Source organism: Hippichthys cyanospilos, chromosome 8 (assembly GCF_059441005.1).
Source record: "Hippichthys cyanospilos isolate Australia breed blue-spotted pipefish chromosome 8, RoL_Hcya_1.0, whole genome shotgun sequence".
In the NCBI taxonomy this organism is placed as follows: Eukaryota; Metazoa; Chordata; class Actinopteri; order Syngnathiformes; family Syngnathidae; genus Hippichthys; species Hippichthys cyanospilos.
Window position 1 is genome coordinate 15553281 of NC_142376.1, and position 24833 is coordinate 15578113.

General features: G+C 40.9%; 1 protein-coding gene across 1 annotated transcript in view; it reads left to right on the plus strand.

Moving 5' to 3' along the window:
• Window positions 1-24833, plus strand: part of unc5b (unc-5 netrin receptor B) — a 59911-nt gene that overhangs the window by 20836 nt on the left and 14242 nt on the right. Inside the window, exons 2-8 of the mRNA XM_088421781.1 lie at window positions 18244-18474; window positions 18678-18821; window positions 19061-19164; window positions 19637-19817; window positions 20043-20210; window positions 20769-20933; window positions 23765-23797. Coding sequence (XP_088277907.1) covers window positions 18244-18474; window positions 18678-18821; window positions 19061-19164; window positions 19637-19817; window positions 20043-20210; window positions 20769-20933; window positions 23765-23797 — 1026 coding nt within the window. The remainder of the gene's footprint in view (window positions 1-18243; window positions 18475-18677; window positions 18822-19060; window positions 19165-19636; window positions 19818-20042; window positions 20211-20768; window positions 20934-23764; window positions 23798-24833) is intronic.

Here is a 24833-nt window from a genome sequence, read left to right on the forward strand (position 1 = left end):
ACAAATACACTAACCAAATATTGTCTTACATATGGTGGACATAAAAAACAGTGTAGCGTCTATCCTATACCTTTTTTATGTCCACTGTAAAAACTACTATTGGCATCCTTGTTCAAATGACAGGTGTAAGTGATATAAAGAAAAGAGACCAACCTGAATTATGTTCACATTATCCCATCCAGAATCAACTCAACTGAAAATTAAATATATTCAAGAGGGAAAGAAAAAATAATGAATGTATCTTAACTGGGAATGCAGCTGTGTATAGAATTAACTAATACCGCATGTAAAAGGGTGGACAGCCTACCATGCCACTATCTAATCTTTTGCTCATTATACTCAAAAGTTTAGCTCTAGAAGGCTTTTCCTAACATTTTGCTTTCGGGAAGAAGCCATAGTGCAACCACATCTCAGGTGTTTATTTTTTCTTCATTTTAAAAAGCTTTAATTTTTCCAACTGTGTGATAAATGTGATTGGCCATGGCCGAAAAAACGTTTTGGCTTTTTCTGTTCACTATGTGCAGTTAAAAAAGGGACAGTTTGTTGGGATTGTGCTGAAATTTTGACTTCATTCAATACCTGCCATTTTCTGCCCTCTAGAAATAATTAAAAATATATATGAATAAAAACACCTAGGAATGAAAATGTAAAAATCTGTCATTAGTTGTGTATAATCAGTGGTGTAGTGGTCCCTTGAGAAGTGGATGTTCGCCGAATTTCACCCTTTTTTTAAGTACTAAAGGAATAAAAAGGACAGTTTTAGAACCGGTGACATATAAGACAACTCTAACCAAAAATCTGTCATTTCTACTATTATAAAATTCTCATGACTTAATTCGGAGCAGTTTGTGCAGTATCACTGGTCACACAAGCAGAATGGTTGAATATAAAATATATTCACCATGAGGCAAATATGTTTTGGTTACTTTTTAGACATTTTTTGGAATTTGTCAATTTGTTTAGCACTCCACAGGTCTGGCCAGTCATTATTGATTTCTACATACCAAAACAAAAACCAAAAATGATCTCTCTAACACACTACTGTGATCGCACCAGTGACTAGCAAGACAGGGCACACAAAGACAAACAACAACTCACAACTAAGGGCAATTTAGCATGTTCAATGCACCTGCCATGCATGTTTTTGGAGTGTGGGAGGAGAGTGCTCGGAGACAGCCCACGCGGGCTTGGGAAGAACATGCAAACTCCGCACACGAAGGCCAGAGCGAACGTGATTTGGACTCGGGTCCCTGAACTGTGAGGCGGACGTGCTAACCAGTGCGCCACCAAGCCGCCTTGTATATAACTACTCTTTATTTATTTTCTCTCTTTTAATTTTAGACACTAACAACATTTGCTAACTAGATTGCAATCACAATTATCATTAGCATGCTAGTGATTACCATTTAAGGTCACATAACTACCATTTAGTTTACACCTACATTATGTTACGTGTACATGACACATTGTCCTTACACAACTTCAACAATACTCCATAAATTAAAATTGAGAGTGGAACGGCCTGTTAGCTACAATGAGATCAATAGATTCTTGTTTTTCTTCCTCTTCCTCTTCATTATTTTCTTGTCTAATGTCTTGACTTTGTGTAGTACTGCAGTGTACTACTGGAGAAAACTGGCGCAAAATTGTTGACAATGGAACATTGAGGCAGACCTGTTTTAGATAACCTTTTTTTTTCATTCATCTTACCTAAGTAGCATTTTCAACCAGCCCTACTTAAACACATACGATCTTCATTTTTTTTTTTTTTTTTTTTTAGTATTTCTTATCTACAGATCTTGCATATCTGCCTTCATCAGAGTTGTCCCAATTATGGGAGTGATCTTAACTTCTTTTCCCTACCACTCTGGTCTACAGGTCACGGGCACGTTATTTGGCTGCAAGACAGAGCAGCCAAGAATGTCAGTGAGGAGCAAAGCCTCATGACTGATTGACATATGAATGCTGACTCATTACACCGGGGGGAACGGTTAATGCCTTTAAATTGAAAAAACTTTTCAAGTTTGGAAAACTCGCACGGATCATTTTGGATGGAGATACATTTTGGAAGTTGGTACAATAATTTTGCATCGGTTTGTATAAGCTCTCACTCTTAGTATTCCTTTCTTTCAGGACTAATTTTACCTGTAACCCACCAGCCGCACACACATTCACTGAGGGTATGGATAATGTGTCGTGGGATTTCTCCGATGCAATGGGACGTAATGAAGGAGCAGAGTGACGCAAACGCTACTATGTTTGTGTGCTTTGTTATTCCTCACTTTTCGGTCCATGCGCTGTCATTTGTTGGCTCTGCCCTGGGCTTGGCACATCTTGCCTAACCCGCTCTTCCGCGGTATTTATACACATGTGTTTCTGTGAGGGTCGTCTCACACACACATTGCAAGTCGATCCGCTGTCAATCCGGCTCATCTGCTCGCCTGTTCATTAGCATGACAGAGAAGCTCTCCTGCCAAAGCAGTTAGTCACAAGAATCAGGCCCTGTCACAACGCATTACAGCAGCGGGCTTCGCCAGTAGAAGCAGATACTGTGGCAACCATAGCCATACACACGCACATACAAGCACACCCGCTCACTCAGAGTTATCAAGAGTTGCACTTGAACTGCACCCAGGGAGTATTTCTGTGTCTCTCTCCATTTCTTTCTCTCTCACTCTTTCCATCAACGTACCTTCCCTCTTTCCTCACACATCTCCTGGCGCAGCTACCCACTTACATCCTCAGTTCCCGTCTACCGGCTTCCTTGTACTTGCCTCTCCATCGCTCCCGTTTCCCTGTCCTTTTGCTCAAGTTATTTCCTCGACTACCATATCTCTATTTCTGTCTCCCTCACGCTTTGCTCTCAGTCATTACAAAGTTCCCAGAAATGGAAACCTCTCATTTTTAATCCATCTGTCTTCTCACCAGTGTCTCACCAAGCCCCCGAAATTCCCCTCTCTCTTAATTATCACCTGATCTGAGTGTCTGATTTCATTTGTACGGAGCCGGGCGACTTCCTGTCTCTCGGGCATGCACAGTTGTCGTATCAAATAATCAACAGCACACATGTTGTGACGCCTTCTGCCAAACCTTTTCACAATCATGGTTGTTGCATCTTGTTATAGTAGCCGCACTTTGGCAAACAGCATTTGTCTTACCATTTTTCTAACTTGTCGATAGCCTTTTTCTAAGGCTGAGCATGTACTGTGATGATATAGATTGATTCCAAGTTACTTATAATTGTCATTTCTCATGCAGTGTGCAAGAGGACGCAAGGACCAATCGTTAGCTTCTGACTGGTCATACAGCAATCAGAAATTTGTCAAAAATATTGTCGTTCAGAAAAATCAACTTCAACACTTGGGTTGCACTCAAAGTTACTAAGGGAAACATAAAAACTCTACACAGAAATGCTGGAGGCTCCTGAACATCAGAACACCTAGAGCTAGACCAATCTGAATTCTTCAAGGCCGACACTGATACCATTTACTTTTGTTTAGGGGGGCTGATAACCAATTGTTGAAGCTGATATATGTTTTCAGTAAAATATTGATAGAATATTGAATGAGAAAATACTGGTGTAAAAATTTAAAAAATACATATGAACTCCACCTCATAACTTTGTTGAAATGCATTTAAGAAAATGTGTTGAACATTGTAGGTTTTGGGTTATTTTGTGTGTTTTTGTTGTTGTTGTTGTTGTCATTTCAAACAGAAGTCACTTTTGTTTGAAAACAACAATGTTCAGGGAGTTCTCACTGCCAGTGTCATCGCCATGTCTTAAAAAGTTCAGTTAAAAATTAAAAAATTAGATCATTATAGTCGATGAAGTTCTCTAAAATGTTTAAGTAACAGAAATTTCATTCATTCATCTTTAATTTCAAACCAAAAAATATAAGGTGCAGTCAGTCAGGAGTATCTCTCAGAAAAACTAGCGGAATTCAAATGTAGTTATCGAACTTGAAGTTAACACCTTTTTTAAAGTCAATGTTATCAGCCACCAGACTCTTAAAAAAGGCAATCTTGACATTCATCAAAATGCCAAATACCGTCGGCGATAATCATCCAGCTACTTATCAGCCTATACCTAATCAAAAGCATATGTGGTAGCCACTTGGTCACCGTGCCGCCTTCATTCCTTCGGTTGCCACCATTGACCCTAGGCGTACGTCTGTATGAAGCCACTTGACTTACAGGAAAAGTGTTTTTTAAACAAGTTTAATTTCAAAGGTTGACTGATTGTCTGAGTGTGGAACAAAAGCTATGATTCAAGTGTCAAAAGACTGAGTGAGAGATTGTGTTTATTATCGTATTCGTGAAAACCAAGCTTGGTATTTCTATTTTTAAATCAAGTCATTTGACTGCCTATGACTACAGTATTAAAAAAAAAAAAGTGAAATTAGAAGAGATGTGGAAATATATATGCTTTTTTTCCGGTTGTATGCTTCCTCTCTTCCCCAAAGACTGATGAAGTTCACTGAAAATGTTTTTAACTGGGTTGAAGGTAGCGTTTTTAAGCTCTTAACACAACACTAATCCAAGCATGTCTTTATGGAATCTGCCTAAACAAGTAACGGGCTAACACAAAAGTGTTTCCACAAAGCTCAGTATTGTCCAAAATTGTCTTGTTGCATATCAATTTAAAATCATGGTAAACATATAAGTAAAGCTTGTAAGGGTGGTATTGTAATTTTAGTAAGTAGACGTATCCTGAGAAACACGCAAACTGTCTCCTTGTTGTCCCACTCAGACTTTATGTTGGAGAATAAATTAAAGAGGAGCAGGACCTCTAACTGTTAGTTGTTTGCAACCATTTTGGGTGTCAAGAGTGATGAATGTGTAATTTACCAGTCTGTGTGTCTCCAATCCGACTGGAATCCCCATCTGGGGTGGACTGACTGGTTTTGACAATGTCTATAAAGTGTGAGGTCATGTGGACATGTCCGCCTTCCTTTGTGCAAGCACCGCCAAGAGACGCCAAAGTGGGGTTAAAAGCAGTACGGACTTACCTGCAAGGCAAAAGCTGTCAGCAAGGAGTGGTCATGAAGACTGCTTGGCATTTGTCAACACACGAACAAACAAAGCAAGTCTGATGCATTAGTGCGAGCTGTATTTATGGGGTTTGGCAAATCAATATAAACTGCATAATCTTGTTAAGATCAAGTTGTTTTCTTCTTATGTACTACTGGAAAAGAAGGTAAGCTAGTGTTTGTTTGTTTTTTTAAAGATCACATTATGAGGCAGATGACTTTGCAGCAAAGTCTTTGATGAATACAGAGGGATATTGGGTGAGCATTGGGGGGGTAGATTGTGTGTAATTACAGGGGCCCAAAGAAGAGAGGCCTATAATCAGCTTGCCCTCAGGAAGGAATGCAGCTCATCTTCTCGTGTAATTGCTCCCATTAAAAAGGCCCCAACTTCCAGTGTACTGCTCACCTTTTCACAATGTTTACGTGCACACACACACAAACATTGTATACACAAACACAAATGGATACTATATATTAAACAGCTGCAAAATTAATTGGCAGGTTAACCTTTTATCTTTATTCTAACAGTTGACAACAGTTGCACATGGGTCATTATTTATCACACCTAAATCTACAGTATCGATTACAAACTTGGCGCAACCTAAACCGAACATAAATGACACACATTCAACGATAGGTAACACTAGCAAGGTAACCCTAACCCTCACGACGAGGATTAATGTCCTTATAACTTAATTAAATAAATGCGTTGTGCCATGCAATGCCCTCTGTCTATATATGACAGAGGGACCGATAGTCCCCAACCAGCTCCTGCAAGGAAAGCAGGCAAAGCAAAATCAAATAAATACAAGTGTGTGGACTCTAGCTAATGTCTACTTAGACTGCAGGCCTCTAGAGGCCCGGGCTCCAAGTGAATGCCAACCATGGCAACCAGCCACACCGGGTTGATCTGCGTAATGTTCATCAGGCAGCTGCACGGCGGTGAGGCAGACAAGCAGTGGCGCCTTATACAAAACACTTACTGTACTGTTATGACTAGACACACACGCTCGCGGGCGGGTGCATCCAACGTGGTAGTTTGACCTCCAAGTGCGACATTGCTCTGTAATTTGGAGAGGATAATAGGAAAACAACATTGTCTCACCCACAGTGCCTCCTCCTCCTCCCTCTCCTCTTCCCTCTCCTTGCACCTTTGATAGTGATTGATTGTGCTACTTGCCTACTCCCGTGTTCCCATGCAGCGGGAGGTCTCAGGGGCACACACAAACGGTACAGGGCCACTTTTTGATGGGCTATGATTAATGAGCTCCGCGGGGGTGGCGCCCTCTAGCTGTGACAGCATACATTTCCAGCCAAAACGGAGCCCCCCCCCCCCCCCCCCCCCCCCCCCCCCTGTCCAGTCCACTCGACGGTCCTGGTAGCACCAGTGGGTTGCCTGCTACATCACAACCACAAATCCTCTTAGCGCTCCCAATCTTGCAGTCACACTTAGCCGCACATTTAAAAATGCACTCACACAGTCTCATTTTGAGTAGGCTGGCCCTTGTCTTGCACACAGGGATAAATATAAAGCAGACAGCACAGTATATAAAATCAATTCCCATCACGGCCGCACTATGAATTGTGAAATCTTTTCATATGCAGTAGTAGTAATTCTACACCAGATGCTAGCATCGGCCAAAATAGGATCTTTTTCTCCATTTTGGATGTTTTCTTTTTTCCATATTTATGCTTTTAGCCATGTTAAAACATTATTTTCTCACGAAAACCACCTCTTAAAAAGACATTGTGTAAGATTTAGACCATGTTTCATTAAAAAAAGAATAAATGAAATGATTATAAATGTAAAAAACATGCAAATAAATCTGTTCTTAATGACCAACAGTATGTTTTAAATATAATCGTAGGTCTGGTTATCATTAAATTGTATTACATAGGGGTGGCACTTCTCCGGAGGCTGCCATGTTTGTTATAGCTACGGACAATGCTAAATGCTGCACCTCCCGCTGTCAAATCTTACACAGTGTCCCTTTAAGCGGTGTTTTCCTCCATTCATGCATCTCTAAACATTCCGGGTAACAGCTCCACTCAATCACTCTGGAGTCTTCAATTTGTCATCACTAATTGAGCCTCCCTTGAATAGCCATTGTCTGTATGTATTTATAATTATATATATATATATATATATATATATATATATATATATATATATATATATATATATATATATATATATATATATATATATATATAGTTACAGTAACTGTTGAAAGGTTAAGATTGCGAGATACAGGCCCTTTAATGATTTCATTTGAGGTGTTTTGACTATGGCAGCCATATTTCAATTGGAACGTGTCCAGCGGGATAGTAAAAATGGTCTTTTTTCATCCATCATCACATCAAACAAGCATCTAAAAAATGGTTGGCTTAAATCAATATATATTTTCAAAATTTCAAAAACTCATTTATTGCACAAATTTTGTGAGACATGATGCCAAGATGTAAAATGTGTGTGGAGGCTAACACACACAGCTTGAGCCAGGGCAGTGTGGTGGGATACAATTACAAACTGTCCACTGGTATGTTTTCCTTCTGGTTGACTGGGTTTGTGCTTGAAGAGCAGGCTGGAATGCTATAGGGTAAGACAGCTTGCAGTCAACAGATCTTTGAATGGGCTCCTGATTGTTTAATATGTGTGTGTGTGTGTCTGTGCGGGTGGGTGTCATGTCATCAAGCCCGGTCTGTCCCACTCCCACTGCCCAGGCATGCTGGACGGACAAGTGAAGCGTTTCTGTCACTTTGCATTTCTATCGTCTGCTCAGCCTTCCTCTGCTGCCAATCTGCTTGGAAGCTTCTTGTCACCTCAATTTCTCAGTCCCCCCGCTCTCGTTCGCTACCTCTCTCTCTCGCTCTCTCACAAATACACAACTACTAGTGTCTGCCTATTTATATTGTGTATACTAGAGTTTGATCAATGTGTTTTTTAGGGCTGATACTGAATATTACCAGTGAAAGCGGCCGACAACTGATAATTGAAGAAAAACAAATATTGGTGTCAAATTAAAAAGAAAAAAAGAAATGCAAACTCCACCTCGCAATGTTGTTACAATGTTTATGGCAACATGTTCATGATTTAAATGTAAATGAAAAACATGTATGGCAGGAGAATTGGACATACTCAATTAGGTGTGATTGAGTGCGTGAATGGTTGTTCATCTCTGTATGTCCTGCGATTGGCTAGCAACCATTTCAGGGTGTCCCCCGCCTACTGGCCGAAGCCTGCTCGGATAGGCACCAACAAGCCTGCGACCCTCGTGAGAATAAGCGGCTCTGGAGAATGTGCACTCGAACGCCCATTTGAAGCGGAGATCTGTGTTGCGAAAACCCAATGGCTTCCAGTTGACGTCACTCTACGTACAATGCCGACCTCCATAGAAACACACATCGTTAACGGCAAAACACTAGCCTATAAAGCTATATGTCACTCAATTTATTATGAAATTAAAGTGTCGACATAACGTCACGTAAGTCAATTTGATTTTCACTGACTACATGACAGTAAGACACTTCAGAATCTCCCCGCAGGAAATAATTCAGTGAAATATATGAAATGCCTCTACTTTCTTTCTTGCAAGAAATTTGCCAGAGATCAAAATGTGTTTTGAGGAGCAAAGAAAAATGTATCACTATCTTTATTGTTGACGGACGCCTATTAGGTGGAAATCGGAGGGAGATAAATCCAGCTTCCCACTTTCTTCCAATGTAGCATTTGAGTCTGCAACCCGAGTTAGAACTCTTGTAAGTGTCTAAATAGGCTTATTACAGTTGTTGCCGGGACTATATTAGGGCTCTTTGTACACATCAACGCATTGTTTGAGCTCTATAATGGCTCTATAATATATAATACAATATAAGCATTCTAAAGAAACAACAAATTCAATCAACATACATTTACAGTAGGCACTTTATTATTTGAATTACTGGAAAAATATTTGTGGGAAAAGCGTGACCCATCAGAGCTTCATGTATATATTAATGTTTACAATTTAGCATACACTTAAAGGTTATTTGGTTTAAACTGTCGTCTTTTTTAAACTCTGGCTAACAAAGTTATTACAACTATAAATCTCCATTGAAATTTTTATCTCTATTAAATGCTCCAGTAGTTTTAGGCAGAAACGAGTTGGAAGAGCCAAAGCATTTTCATCCGTGTGCCCGCCTCTGTCAAAGATTGGTCTGATGGAGCCCTGGTAGATTGTGCAAGGTGTCAGAGACATGTGGTTCTCATGCTGGTGACATTTATGAAAATACCCAAACAAAAAATTCACAGGGCCATCATGTCAAAGCCACAGGGACTCTCAGTGTTGGATCTCCGCACTCTTAGCGGGATGTCAAATTCTGCTTCCTACCTCCCGCTGTCAAGGGAAACACAATGAATTGTGTTTGTTTACTAGGGAGTTCCCTATTAAAAAATGACTTGCGTGTGTCTCACTGGCAGAGTTGAAGGAGGCTGCTTAAAGTGTAATTGGTTGTGCAAATGTCTGTGTGTGTGGCGGGGGAGCTGCTAAGTCAGATGGGCAAGCAGTATGTATCTTCACACTTGGTCAGCCTTTGTTGACATGAGAGAAGAGATGTGGTGTACAACCTGCATACCAACGTACACATTTTGTAATCTTCTAACAAAATATCATCAAAAACATAACCATATCTTTAATGTTATGCTTTTCTTTAATTGCTGTTTGGACTGCTGCCAATGAAGTCCATTGGCCCATAAATCACTCAATGTAATTGTCCTTTAAGGAAGTCAAGGAGAGATGGTCTAAGTCCATTCATCCTCGCTGCTATTGTGTGTGTGTGTTTGTCCCTGTGCGCACGTTGGTGTGTATCTACAAAGGTGTGTGTGGTGGAGGACTGTGGCAGTTGTTTCTTTATAAGTATGATCATGAGAAGGATTTGATGACAATGACCTCAGTCATTGTTACATAATGATTTCTAGCAGGCTTTACATCGGCTTTGTCGGGCCTGTATCAGGGATGTTTTTGGCCACAGAATATGGCACAAAAAAAGAGTTTTCAGCCAAAATATAATTAAAACCAGAACAATAAGTCTGGTAAAGGATGGTGTGATCATCCAAAAACGCTGTCAGCCAAGCATGTCTGAATTTCGCACGAGCACACAGGAGAAGGAGAGGGGTGCCGCTTGGTAGACGATTGTAAACCATTTACGTAATTTCAGAAAAGAGCACTGCCAAGCTTCGACTTATTTCCTGAGATGAACGGCAAGCCAAAGAAAAGTCTTACTAAAGAGGATGAACAAAATCACGTAGCAAGCCAATGGCGTGTTTCGAAGGCCAACACACCAAATAGTACATGGACGCCAATGCAATGGCTATAGAACATTTTTATTTTGAAGTTAGCCTTCACAGTGGTGGTTGTTGCCTTAACTCCTCCTCGTGACTCCATTTTTACTTCTCTATGAACAGCACCTGCCCAGCCCATTCTTAAAATAATAATAATAAAAAAAAAATAACATGATAATAATATTCAATTGCTGATTAAGGACACCAAGAAACTGCTAAACAATTACACTGTCATTGTATGATACAGCACAAGTCTCCAGCTTACCGCTAGCCACTACCTACTTGTTTCATGTTGTGCATTGAAACGCAGTTGGACATCTCGAACTCAGAAAGAAAAACGTCTGTCAACGCATTAAATGTTAATAACTGCAAATGCCTTAATAATGTTGGCCTACTATTAAGATATAAATGCTGGAATACGGCATATTAAGAAGCATGATGGGGTGAAATCACGATAAAAAGATTAGTTCCCTTCAAACTGGTCAAGAATAATATTTAGAGCAGTTTTATTCCATTCTCATTAATCATTTATCAAACTGTGCAGGACGCGTCTTATAAGGTTACAATTCATTCCCAAAGTTGCTTGGGTGCTGCAAAGCGATGCGTGAAAAAAGTTTGTTTTTTGTTTTTTTTGTTCTCTGTGTTTCGGTTTTGAGTCAAGTGTTCTCATTTGGATGCATCCCTAGGCTGTATAAGTGGCAGTATTGTCGAAAAAACTAAAAAAGACAAACTAAGCAGTGATGGAGAGGAGGTTTTCATCTGACATTTGTCACTCACCGACAGAGGTGGGCAGTCCTCTGGGGACCAAAGGACTATCCGTCGTTCCATCACTGGAAGACGCCTGTATTTCGGATGAAAAATGAATGACAGGCCAGCATAATGTGTAAATGTCAAAATTGTTGTGACAAACTGACAATGGAAGTGTGGGCAATGTAAGAAGACGTACCAACAGACTGACGAATACAGTTTGAAAAAATGTCGGTGACCGAATGGGGCCCAGGGCATTGACAAATGATGAATGATGGAACCCCCCAAAAAATAGTAAAATACTCACCTCTGCGTTTAATGGTAAAGATTAGTCTTAAACACTTTTTCTTGAAAGTACACCATGTATTTTATATTGATCTGATTGATACAGAACCGCTTGATCGGAACACAGCTTTTAGCTTTCCGTTCACATAGCTTTTTCTCCTCAGTGAGTCACTTGTGCTTCGTAGCTGTAGGCTGTTGTATCTATTTGTGCATTTACCAAAGCTATTTGAATCCATCAGGCAGAACTGGAGTTGAGGGATAAAGACAAGAAGCATCTTTATGTCAGACACCCAACTGGAGAGGAGGAAAGAGGAATGATTTGCTGCTTGTTGTTGTTTTTTCGACCTGGTTGGATACCTGAATTATACTGAACAGGGGAAGCCTGCACAGGCCTACATGCTCTTTATTGTGACTTCTCCCAGTACTGTAGTTTAACAACTACAGCACATTTGAGCGCAGTGTGAAATTGTAAAGAAAAGCACATTCTTGTGAATCCTCACTGAAGTCCACATACTGAGATTTGGGCAAATATGAGTGTGTGTTCACAAAGCTTGCCAAGGTACGGGCTTGAAGAGGCCTTTTTCCCCTCATGTTGAGATATGCAGGCTTCAATTTGATTTCGGTTATTTATATGCACTTCCTCTTTCCACTCTACTTGTCACGTAGTGGCTCTTGGCTTTGACTGGCCAAGCTGTCTCGTATACCCAGCTTGTGACTTTGGTTCAGTGCCCTGACCCGCCTTCTTGTGTGTCCATGTTCCTTTACTGTAAATTGCACACTGTTAAGCCTTTCTTTGTGCCACACAATCACATCGCATGCATTTTCATCAAATGGTACACATTTAGTCCGAAAAACCTTGACTTGTTGCATCTGTGCGCAAGTGTGATTTTACAATATCAACACACTCAAAGAGAGATGCAAACAGTACTTCACATCATGAAACTTAAGAGATTAGTAGCAGAAGGAAAATGCCCCATTGCAGTCTTTAAACCCCCCCCCCCGAATTTGCAAATCATCTAATACACATTGTTAATTTCTGTTCTTTACATGTACAGTACTTTACATCTATGACCAGTCCCCGGCTGCAAATTCCATTTGTAATTTTACAAAAAATCCACTCATGTAATGGAGAAACAGTGCTCTGTGACATTTGGACACTCCACCTACGTTGATTGTCTGGCCCTTTGCTCCCAAACACACATTTTCGTCACTTCAACTTTTTCTACAATAAAACTTTGTAATTATTCAATGAAACATTGCTTGTCTAAAAATCTCTGCGAAATTTCTTCTCCACAACTTTGGAGTGAAAGCAAAAGTAAAACAGTCCACATCTCTTCAGATAATGTGGGCGTGTATTTACTCTTGCCTGAGCAGTACGGAGGCGGCACAAGGGCATTCCTGGGCTCTAGGATGTCATCGTACCACTCAGAAGCCATTTTTATCTGCTCAGCCGGATCCGGTGCTGAGACTGCAGAATAAGCAAGGAATTCTTAGAAATGCATCATTGAAGGAAAACGACTTTGGGGGTGCTTAGGGTCAGATATTAACATTATAACATTTTCTTCGATGGGGGCCCCTTAAATCTGTTCTCTCATCCTGAGCCTATTTGCAGTAAAATTTCTTGGTGATGATTATTAACAATAATAAATGAATAGTATACGGTTATACAAAAGAATATCAAGCTGAAATTAATTTTACACCTTGAAAATGGTCCTGTTTACAAAAAAAGTAGAGAAACGACTTCATAAACACAGGTTACCATGCTGTGTACGTGTTTGTGGAAAAGACTGTCCAGAACCTTGTGCTTTCCAACTGTCTCTTGTCTGCCATTAGAGGAATAAAAGTCTTGTTGCGGAGCCCTGCAAGGAGTGCTTGTAGTGAAGGCTCCTCCTATCTGCACAAATTGCTGGCTGTTGAGCTCTGATGGATGTTTGTACACTGGCCCAAAAACACAGATTCCACTTAAAACCTCCCAGCTCCATTATCCCTGAAAGAGACTGGGCCTGAGAAAGAAGCTGTCTGTTGCTCTCTTACCTCCATCATCTAGAAGTGTTTTAATTAAAGTGTGCTGGCCCCAGAACACACACCCACGCTCACGGATCAAGTAAAAGGTTCATCTAAATTTGCAGGGCCCCTTTCTCATTCCTAATGCGAACCACCATCTCGCTCTATCGGGCTGACTCTGATGCCCCCCCCCCGCACCTCACCGTCTCTGCCCGTGCCTGAAGAGTGACAGGCTGTGTTTTTTTTCAGCTGATGTTTGAACACCGAACAATCAATGCTGGGCAAAGAGAAAGAGCGTGGGTGAAGGGTGGGGAGGAGCAACACAATTGGTTATTGACAGAGAATTCAAAGTCTGAAAGGCTGGAGGCGACATTCTAGCAAGAGGACAGAAGGAGAGAACAAACAGAGAGAGGGCACGAGAGAAGCACCATGACAATTGCGGTCCATGTTGAGATGTGTTAGCGTTTTGTGGACGCTTGTGTCCACCTGCACGTGTAGCCATTTGCTGTTTGGCATGTAACTTTGATCAAGGTTATGCATTGAACAACTTTCTGTAACTTGTCTCAATGAGACAAAGTTATTTTTAGCTGACTGGAGGGCACAATGGACTTCCTGGTCATGTCATCCGCACTACTGATGAGTGAACTTCATCATGAAAAATGACAACGGTTTATCAACAACATTTTTAATGACCTACTAAGGTTGAACATAAGTTGATAACCGCACTTACCATTTAAGTTCAACACTAACCACCATTTAGTTCACACATAGAAATTTTATATGAGGGGTGTAAGAAAAGTTTTAAGCATTGTATAAAAGAAGCCATGATGCATGTCCCAAACAGAATTCAATGTTGGAATTCAAGCGCTTGAGCAAAATTCGAGCAGGTGTTCAGTGATTGTTCAATGTTTTATCTCTTTTATTTATTTATTTATTTATTTTTCTATGCTTAAAACTTTTCATACAACCCTCGTATTTACAGTACATGTGCAAGTCACTTACAGATACGCTTCAACAATAATCCATGAGAAAACTTGAGAGTTACTTTTCCCACTTTGCAATAGTAGAACTTTTTTTTTGCCATGTATGTTTTAATTGCAAATTATCTCAAACTTCTGATATCCCCTGACTTTTTGAAGGAGTCTATTTTTCTTGCTGCGATTGCAACACTACGTACGTCCGCAAGAGATGTCCATGTAGGCTACAAATTGATGGTGCAAAAATTGTTCCGGCGGAGGTTCGAGATATATATTTTCAGTTCACCTATTTTGAACTCAACCAAGTTGGTGGACTTTTTTCCCCAGCCCTTGTACCTTAGTTTTCCCAGCACTAGTGTCAGTTCACAAAATGTACACTTAAAATGTTCATCTACAAAATCTACTAATTGGAATGTAATTAAATAAACTACAATGGAATGTGCAAGGCCATTCGGATGAAAGCTGAGCTCGAATTTGTTCAGACTTGTTTTTCAACCACTGAAATGACAAAGTGAATAACCTCAGGATCATTGAAGAGGTAGCAGTGCTATAATCACTAAACGGTGTTGTTATTTAGGCTTTTTGGCTGACCTGGAGCCGTACAACATTTCTTTTCACTAGCCCACTCATTGCTTTAGACATTTTTCTAACCTTATGCTTTGCACAATGCAAATGGTTGTTTGCAGAGAGCTTTTAAGACCCAGGCATCATTTTTGCTGAACATGTTTGGATGTGGTGGATGCTAATGACTGCTCTACTATATGTGTGATTCAAAAAGGAGTTGACATATCATGGGCATCTGAAGTCAACAGCTTGATCCCCACGCATGGTGTTTTTGCGCAAGACGGCTTAAAGCAGCATTGTGTAGAATTAAAAAATGCCGTTTACTGGTGTTACATGAATGCAGCACGTGCACTACGGTGTCTCATAGAGACCATACTTTGGACGCATACAGCAAGCGAGGGATACAATTCACCATTGGTTTCAGTGCACAGTAGCACGGAAGCTACAAAACTTGGACAAATATGTCAAGACCGGTTAGTTACCCCAGGCTTCCGCAGACATAAACACGGAGGCCACATCCAGGGGTGGGAAGTCCATCAGCACTGACACATGACAAATGACACGAGCGCTGCACAGTATGGACTCCATAGCAAAAATCCATATTTTTGGCTGTTCTTTCAAAGGGAAATTATTGTTGTATCGCAATTTCTTTGCTGATGTTTTCTTTTGTGTTTGGTGGGTAAACTCAAATGCGTAGAATAACTAGTCATCCTAACTCCCAAACTGATCGTTGTGCACCGTCGTGACACTTGTGCTGCGTCAAGCGAACCCCCCTTTTCTTCCTTCTCCGTTTATTTACAACTGGCAAACCTTCTGGTTCCTTTTTTTCCTCGTTTATATTCGCGATTGGCATACAAACCAGAAACTCACTCTGCTGCACACAAGACACAAATCATAACGAGATTTAAATTGCGTTGGCAAAAGTTTTCCTCCTTCGCTTACCAGAGATAAAAGAAACATGACACCTTCCATCTGAGCGGTGTAATAGAGCGATTACTAGACCTATGATCATATATTTAAAAAATATGTTGATTTGATCGAACACGTTTATTTACACCTTTTGAAATTCATAGTGGGTTTTTGAAAATAAAAGTCTAAATATTGTCCCTTTCAGTCACCTTCTTGATTATCAACTTCATGTTAAGGTTGCGCTTACAGATTAGTGAAAACATTTTGTCAAAACAGAGTCTTTGTTTATAAATTCTATGGATAACTGGATCACTTCAGATGCTCTGTAAGGATGACTAACTAATGGCCGACAGGGTTTAGGGAGCGCACTTCAACCATTCCTCCTCCACCATTCATTAGAATCCGACTGATCTTGGCTCAAGAGCCTTGCAAACCTGCACTCCTGCTTACCGCCATATTCTGTGTTCCGCTTTGCTTTGCTCTCATGTCTGAGCAAAGATTCTGTCAAGGGGAAAAGTGGGCTAGGGACTGGTTGGTGGAGAACTCTTCATGTTCCTAAAATAGACGATTGTAACTCTCTAAGTAGATTCCCTTGTTCTAAGGTTGTGGAATAACTGATCATGTTGAGCCTGATACATTTATAGCACCATCAAAATGTACCAGCCCAGAGTCTCATTGTTGAAAGCCTCCAAATATCCGCCTCCGCACATTTTTTATTTTATCGAACAGTGATCCAAAATTGAGGTTGGAGAGCCGTAGCATTGTAAAATTGCCATGTTTGAATTTGAAAAGCTTGACGGAACGATGAATTGGACAGACTGATGGAATGTGTTTATGCGCCACTGGAGCTGTGTGGAAAAAAATGTCATTTGCTAAAACGCAGAAGCGTCCACTGTGATTCCTGCACAGCTGTTGTAGTCTGCCTTAAGGTCTCTTTTTGGAATGCAAAATGGTAACACCACCACCATTATTCCTCCCTTCCTAGCTACCACCAAGCTGTAATGTTGATCTTGGTTGAATGGCGATTTTCACATCAATGCCATGAAAAGTTAACATCTTCCAATTCCAGAGAGACAATGGCTACTTAGATGAATAACTAAATTGCTGCCGCTGCTACCAGTGAAAATACCTGTCAACAAGAAACACAGATTATTAGTAGCTTCCAAATATCATAAGAAGATATTCAAATTCACACCATCAGTGTGATTGTTTTGGACCGTGCTTATGTTAACGTTAGGTATGTGCTGAATTTTCTGCCAACGAGGATGGCAATGAAAATGCATCTTCAGTTTTCGGCAAAAGACAATTGAAACTGTACCAGTACATCTGAAAATGATATTGTGATGAGGTAAAAAACCCTGCCAGCAGGCATTTGTCTTAGTTTCCCATGAGCACACAGGAGAAAGGGAGGGATGGGGCTTGGTAAAGCAAGCTCCACCAACATTAACACATCGCAATTAAAAATAAAAAATAAAAAATCATCTTTAGTTGCTGATTAAGGCCACTTAGAAACTGCTCATCAATTATGCTGCTATTGTCTCAGTTTTTAGCCAATAACTATGTATATGCTGCATTCAAATCCAGTTTGACATTTTAAGCTCAGAAAGAAAAAAAGTGTAATAAATGTTAATAATCACAAGTGTCTAAATGGCTTTCTATCAAGCTATAAAACCTGACATATCAAGAAGAATGATGAGGGTGAAATCATTTAGATATTTCACTTGAATACAATAAACGGTCCATCTTGTCACTTACGTTTATAATATCTAATCAATTAACTAGGATTCTGTCTTCAGTGAATCAAAATAAAGACTAAACCTGTCTTTGTTATATATAAATATCATAACTTTTACCACAAAAAAAATTAGCACATTCAAATGAGCAACCTTTAAACAGACATTAAGATCAAGAAAATTATACGCCATAGTAAGCAGTCTTATTTCATTTTCATCAATCATTTGAGACCTGTACAGTATGCTTGCGAGTTTACAGTTAATTTTCGTTTTTTTTTTTTTTTTTTAGTTTTAGTTAGGTCTTGTTTGGCCAAACATTTTTGTTTCAGTCCATCCCTAATTAACAACAACCAGAACGTATAACAGATAAGATGAACCATTTGAAAAACAAATTAAAATAAAAATAGAAAATGGTGCTCTTTCTTCATGAAAAACCTCTGCGGAAACAAAAGCGTCAGTGGTTATAGGTCATATTGAGCCTGTCGCCGGGTAGTGTCAGCGATTCCTTGTCCGTTGAAGGTCATTTACTCTCCTCTTATTTGGAAAGGTAGACTGCTGTGGTCTGTGGCCTGTATAGACCACATTTTTGTGGCTGAACCACAGATTCGCCGTCCATGAAGATGTCGAGGCGGAACAATCATTTCAATCAGCCCTATCTATGTCAATGTTTGCAGAAAGCAGCGACTACAGTGATTCCGAGGTTCTCCCGGACTCGTATCCATCAGCACCGGCAGAACCTCTCCCGGAATTCTTACTGGAGCCGGAAGACGCTTTCATTGTGAAGAACCGGCCCGTTCAACTTCGTTGCAGGGCATCCCCGGCCACGCAGATTTACTTCAAGTGCAACGGGGAGTGGGTCAATCAAAACGACCATGTCACAAGAGAGAGTTTGGACCAGGTCACAGGTGAAGATCAAAGATGCCCGAGTGAACACATTGTAATGTCACCTTGTACTTTACGCACCTAAACAGCATACTCAATAACAACCAGCATTTTCAACATGTCCCATTAGTTCCTTCAAGGTTTTATGTGCAAGATAACTGCTTTTGGCCAGCCGCCAGCTCGTTGTTCATGTGCATTATCGCTCTCTATCGCTGTCTCCCCACAGGCCTGGTGGTGAGGGAGGTGGACATCTCAGTGTCGAGGACCCAAGTTGAGGAGCTGTTTGGATTGGAGGACTACTGGTGCCAGTGTGTAGCCTGGAGCTCAGCCGGCACCACCAAGAGCAACCGCGCCTACGTCCGCATTGCATGTCAGTTTTTGGCAGCATTTTATTTATTTATTTTTCAATGTCGTCTGTCAAACTAATATGCTGTCATCCAACATGACCGTGTGAGTTGCCTTGTGATTGACAGTCCTTTTGTGAACCTACTAAAATGGTGGAGAAAAAATTGACAGCATGAAACTTTGTACTGTACATACTGTACATGTCAGGATTGAGCTAAATCTCATTTAACTGTCACTCACGGCAGATCTGTTTGTGCCCTCCAGACTTGAGGAAAAACTTTGAGCAGGAGCCCCTAGGGCGAGAGGTGCGACTTGAGCAGGAAGTCCTGTTGCAGTGTCGTCCACCAGAAGGCATGCCCACCGCTGAGGTATAACTTACATCACCCCTGTTTTCATATGGTGTTCTTGGATTATTGGAAAACAGGGGTACATTCAATTCAGAGTCTTCTTTCCGTCTCCATGGGGATCTTGCGTGTGCAGAAAATTGGTCACATAGTTGTTTGGAAAACATTCAGGTAACAATCATCGAGTTCGGTGAGCTCTCAATAATGTGTACACATTTTGAGTAAGAATGAGGAATTTCATACGGTAATATCTCTTTTAGACCCATATTTGAACTGGGTTTCTCTGAAAAGTCAGAAATGTATGAATAGGATGTGTGTAGGATCCTGTGTAGGATGCTGGGGGGCTAGTTGGGAATAAATGGACAAATCGTCAATGTTGCGAGAAAGTTATGCGTGTTTGGAGTAATTGGGACATGCAATACACAGTACCAGGGAGTTTGTTTTACATAAAGTATCAAGTTTGAATAAAGAAGATCTCCTTTATGTCTCCTTTAAGGTGGACTGGCTGAAGAACGAAGATGTAATTGATCCGTCTCAAGACTCCAACTTTATGATCACCATTGATCACAATCTAATAATCAAACAGGCCAGACTCTCCGACACGGCCAACTATACGTGCTTGGCTCGCAATGTGGTGGCCAAAAGACGTAGCAGCACAGCAACTCTTATCGTTTATGGTAACTTCAAGTTTCCCCTCTTCTTCGTTTTGTATTATGCGTAGTACAAAAAAAAAGTTTTGAAAGATGCTTCAAGAGTCTGTATTATTGTGTGTAAGTGTAATACCCATGTATAATGATTTGAAATTATATGAAATGTTGGGTTCACACTGCTTTTGTTGACATTGTTTGTGTCAGTTATGGAACGCTTACGCCGTCCCTTGTTGTATGTCTTTGTATGTTAAGTGAGTGGCGGATGGTCTTCGTGGACAGAATGGTCCGAATGTAACACAAAGTGTGGGCGGGGCTGGCAGCGCCGAACACGTAGCTGCACCAACCCCGCCCCCCTCAATGGAGGAGCCTTCTGTGAAGGCCCACCATTCCAGAGAGTGACTTGCACCACACTCTGTCCAGGTTAGCACGACTATGTCTTCTTTCCAGTCACCTGTGGTCACGTGTGTGCCGTTGCTTCCAACTTCATTCAGCCATCAATTTTTTGGTCATGTTATATGCCTGCCATTTCTTATTTTGTTAATATATAATTGTAATTTACAGTAATAATAACAGATTATAATGTGTTATTTGGCCCTGCCTTGTCCAGGGATTTCGGGGTGATCAATAGGAATCTCTGGGTGAATTCTACAGTAGAATGAATGAAACATGAAAAGCCTAGTTTGGATTATCAGCAAGAACATTGGGTCATCATCCATATCATGTACTTGCTCCCTTTTGTCATTCACATCACGACCAGTGCATTAAATCAGTTTGGCATACCATTGTGGCACTTGTTGCTGTGCCTGCCATACCACCGTCACTCAGGAATGAAACCATAAAAGGCATCTGCAAATTGCTAGATGATCCTCTACTATATATTATCTTCATTATGTCATAAAGTCATGCTTAATTCAAGGCTAATAGAGTATGACAATGTGCTGTTCCGATAATTCCCCTACATATCTTGTATCATTCCAGTGGATGGAGGCTGGACCGAATGGGCAAAGTGGTCTGCCTGCGGCACAGAGTGCACCCACTGGAGAAGCCGCGAATGCCAAGCCCCCCCACCCAGGAACGGAGGCAAGCACTGCAGCGGGAGCATGATGGAGAGCAAAAACTGTACCGAGGGGCTCTGTGCACGCAGTAAGTAACCAGAAAGGATTGGGTAAATGTTGACCTCGTCTTTCAACTTTAACTCGTCCACTGGACCATGAATACACACAAAATCGGTGCCAGGCTTTCAATTGCTTGATATCTGAGGGAATATAGATTTTCTAAGGCCTCCATCAGGACAAATCCCCTTCGATTATCTTTGTTGCCCCAGGTGGTCATTCAAATGATAATACGACATCTTTCAGAAAGTGATTTCTTTGCGCCTTCAGACCGTTTTATAGGGTGCAGTGCATGCCAAAGTGATTTTGTACAGAAATGTGTTCCTCAAGGTGTGAAATCTCTCACAGTAGCTGGAACATGAAGAAGAAGAACACGAATCCTGCAGAGAGTGATAAGAAGAAAACAGATGTTACAAGAAGGAGCATGTTAGTTCGCAAAGTGAGAAGGCAGGCGAGCCACATCGAAAAAGTACAGATGGAGAGTGAGAGACCGTGAGAGCAATAAGCATGACATATCAGTCAAAAAATTAGCACGGTGTAAAGCATATGAGAATGAGTCAGACTCGCCACGACAGAGTGTGCGCCCCGTGATGAGCAAGGAGAGATTCAGCTGACAGCGCATTAAAGACACGCATCCACAAAGCGGCACACACTTGACGCACACGCAAAAAGACACAAACGCAACACACCCGAGCATTCGGACGAACTCCCTAAATGCAACTTGGGTAATGGATGCATCTTCTGAGGAAAGAATGAGCTATACTTTCTCTCTGAAATACACGCCATTGCCGACACTTCTTGCATAGAGCAGCATATTAGACAAATCTACTTTGTGATCTAACGCAACACAACTCTCCGAAGGTTGCCAGAAAAAAATGCACTCGGGTTTTTGTGACACAGAGGGAAGATGAGAAGCATTCCGCTGTAGACGTTCTGTGACTGTGTCACATGGCATACTAGAGATCGCTGATTGACTTGTTTTTAGTGTTTCAAATGTTATTATTTGGCTCTCTTGTGTCTCATTTGTGGTTCCTTGGAGCATACACAAATTCGGCTGTCATAACTGTCACTTTTTAGTTGGTGTCATCACTGATTTAGGCAACCACCCAGCAAAGCTTTAGGCGCTTTGTCACTTGATTGGGTAAACCTGCATTGTTTTAAGTCAGTCTGGTCTCTATATTATACAGTATTCAAATGCACAAGAAAATCAGAGCAAAGACCTTCACAGAACAAAAAAAAAGATACAGTGGGCCCCCGAACTTAATCCGTTCGGCGGCTAGTCTCGTAACTCGAATTGCTCGTATGATGGGCAATCCAGACCTTGTTCATTCGTGAATGCGTGCAAAAACCTTAGGTAAAAACATAACGACTTTATACACATATTAAAAATTAGTAACAATCTACTGTACAGTTAAATTAAATAACATAAATATACAAAGGAAAAATGACATTTACCTTTTGGAGCAGAGACCAACCCACAGAATTTATTGATTTAGTTTCTTAAACGGGAACTTTTCTCAAAGGAGAACCTATCACCGGCGATTTTCTTCTCTTTAATCCATAATAGAAGAAGTCTCTCCATTTTGTTGTTGACCGAGGTCCGTCCCCTAGCAAGGAAAGTCTTGCCCTTAGAAGATTGCCGAGCGGTTACGGCCATACTCACTAGCAAGGTTAACTATGCGTGTGCCTCCTTCGTAATTTTTTATTATCTCCTGCTTCGTTTCTATTGTCATCATCCTCTTACTTCTTCCTTTACCGCCACTTCCAATTTTAGAAGCCATGTCTAACAGATAAAAGTTTGCAAAGTCTTCACAACACACCGACCAGCTCGTGCCATCAAGCAAGAGGAGGGAGTTCGGCCAATAGCATATCGGCATTTCTGTGTTTGACGTGACGCCTGCCAATAGCATATCCGCATCTCCGTGACTGTCTTAATCGACCAATGGCATATCGGCATTTCCGTGACATACGAGAATAGTTATTTTTGTTGATGCAGCAAAGCGAAAAAAATAGTGCTGACACACTGACCGGCATGTTGGATGGTTCTAAGACGAAAGGTTTTTGCGTAAGAGGGGGACAAAAAAACGCCGCGGGCCACATCGTAAGATGAAAAATACGTAAGACAGGGGGTTCGTAAACCGGGGGCCCACTGTACTGTACAATACATTCCTACAAATCAACTACAATTATACACCTTACTGTGTATCATATGTTACTGTATATTGACTAATACGGATCCCTGAAAACACCCGTCAAACCAGTATCTTCTACTGTGACATTATCTTTTTTTTTTTTTTTTTTTTTTAACCATGATTTAAATTGGTGAATCTTTGAACATTGTTTCAAATTTAGGCCTACTTTATTCCATAATTTGACCCCAAAGTTCTCACATGCCTGAAATTATATCGCCACTCCTTCTCTGAATAATTCTTTGATATTTCCTGGGGTACTGAGTGTACTGATGTTTATTGATGTTGGTGTTGTAATCATGAGCTGCTTATACCGGTAATACCACATTTTGCATGGTGAAGGGTTAGTTGTTACACGTTTTGACAGCATGATTCTTCTCTTTCGAACATCACATCTGATCCCAGCAACCCGGATAATCATTTTAACCTGTTTTAATTGCCATTTTCAAAAAATAAATAAATAAACTGAAAAACAATGGCCCTGGCCTTGGAATAGGTCTGTTCACACATTTTGAAGTGCTAACAATTTTTTTTTTTTTTAATTTAGCTCTATTAGTTTTTTTTCTTCAGTTGGATGAGGCATTTTGCTTTGTGTGTATTTTGTTTGCTGTTTGATTTGCATAACATGTCGTACATTCCTGTCATATTTTTTGCTTTCTGTTTTTTTCTTCAGATAAAAAGATTTCTATTGAACACGCAAGCCATTGTAAGTTTGCCCACCATCACGGCTCTTTTTTGTTGTTGTTGTTTTCATGCTCGATGTTTTGTCTGATGTCCTTATGGTCCTAACATCTGCGTTGTGCACGTTGTTGTCTTTATCCCACGTTCACACAAAAAATGATGTCTCTTCTTCCTTTTAATCTTCCCATCCCGTTGCTGCAATTGAGAATTAATCAAAAACCAATTTTTGACAAAATAAAATAAAACAAAGCGGCCCGCGGCGCAATGAATAGCACGTTCGCCTCACAATTAAAGGGACCCGAGCATTTCCCGCTGGCTCCGGCCTTCCTATTTGGGGTTTGCATGTTCTCCCCCGAGCCTGTGTTCTCTCCGGGCACTCCAGCTTCCTCCCACACTCCAAAAACATACACAGACATGTGTATTGGACATACTAAATTGTCCTTCGGTGTGATTGGGTGCGTTAATGGTTGTTCGTTTCTGTGAGCCGTGCAATTGGCTAGCAACCGGTTCAGGTTGTCCCTTGCCTACTGCCAGAAGTCAGCTGGGATAGGCACCAGCAAGCCTGCCACCCTAGTGAGGATGAGCTGCTCTGGAGAAAGGATGGATGGAAAATGAAACAAAGTCAACTGTTTCAAATGGCACGATGTCTTCCAAGCTGTGAGGTGGAAAGACAGCACAGTTGATTTCTTCCGATAATCTGTGATTTGATTTCAAGTTAAAGTGATGCTAATTCCTTTAGCGCAATGTGACATGGGCTCAGGGGAGCGCAGCCTTAGTAATGCACCTAATTCCCTATTGTTCCGTTTCTGGTAATAAGTGCGGACGGCTGTCGGATTTGGTTCCATTGTGCCACATGAGCACGGAGGTGCTCATTTTCCAGCAAGTCAGCCTCTGGCTTTCCAATCCTATTTTTTCCCTCACACTGCTCATTTCCTTCATCTCCTTTAACTTGAGCTCCTTCTTGTTCTTCATTGGCTCCTCCTCTGCCCTATCAAAGAATAACAATCATATCTCCATATTTTATAATCTAATTGACCCCCTCCTCTTCAATGATGTGTATT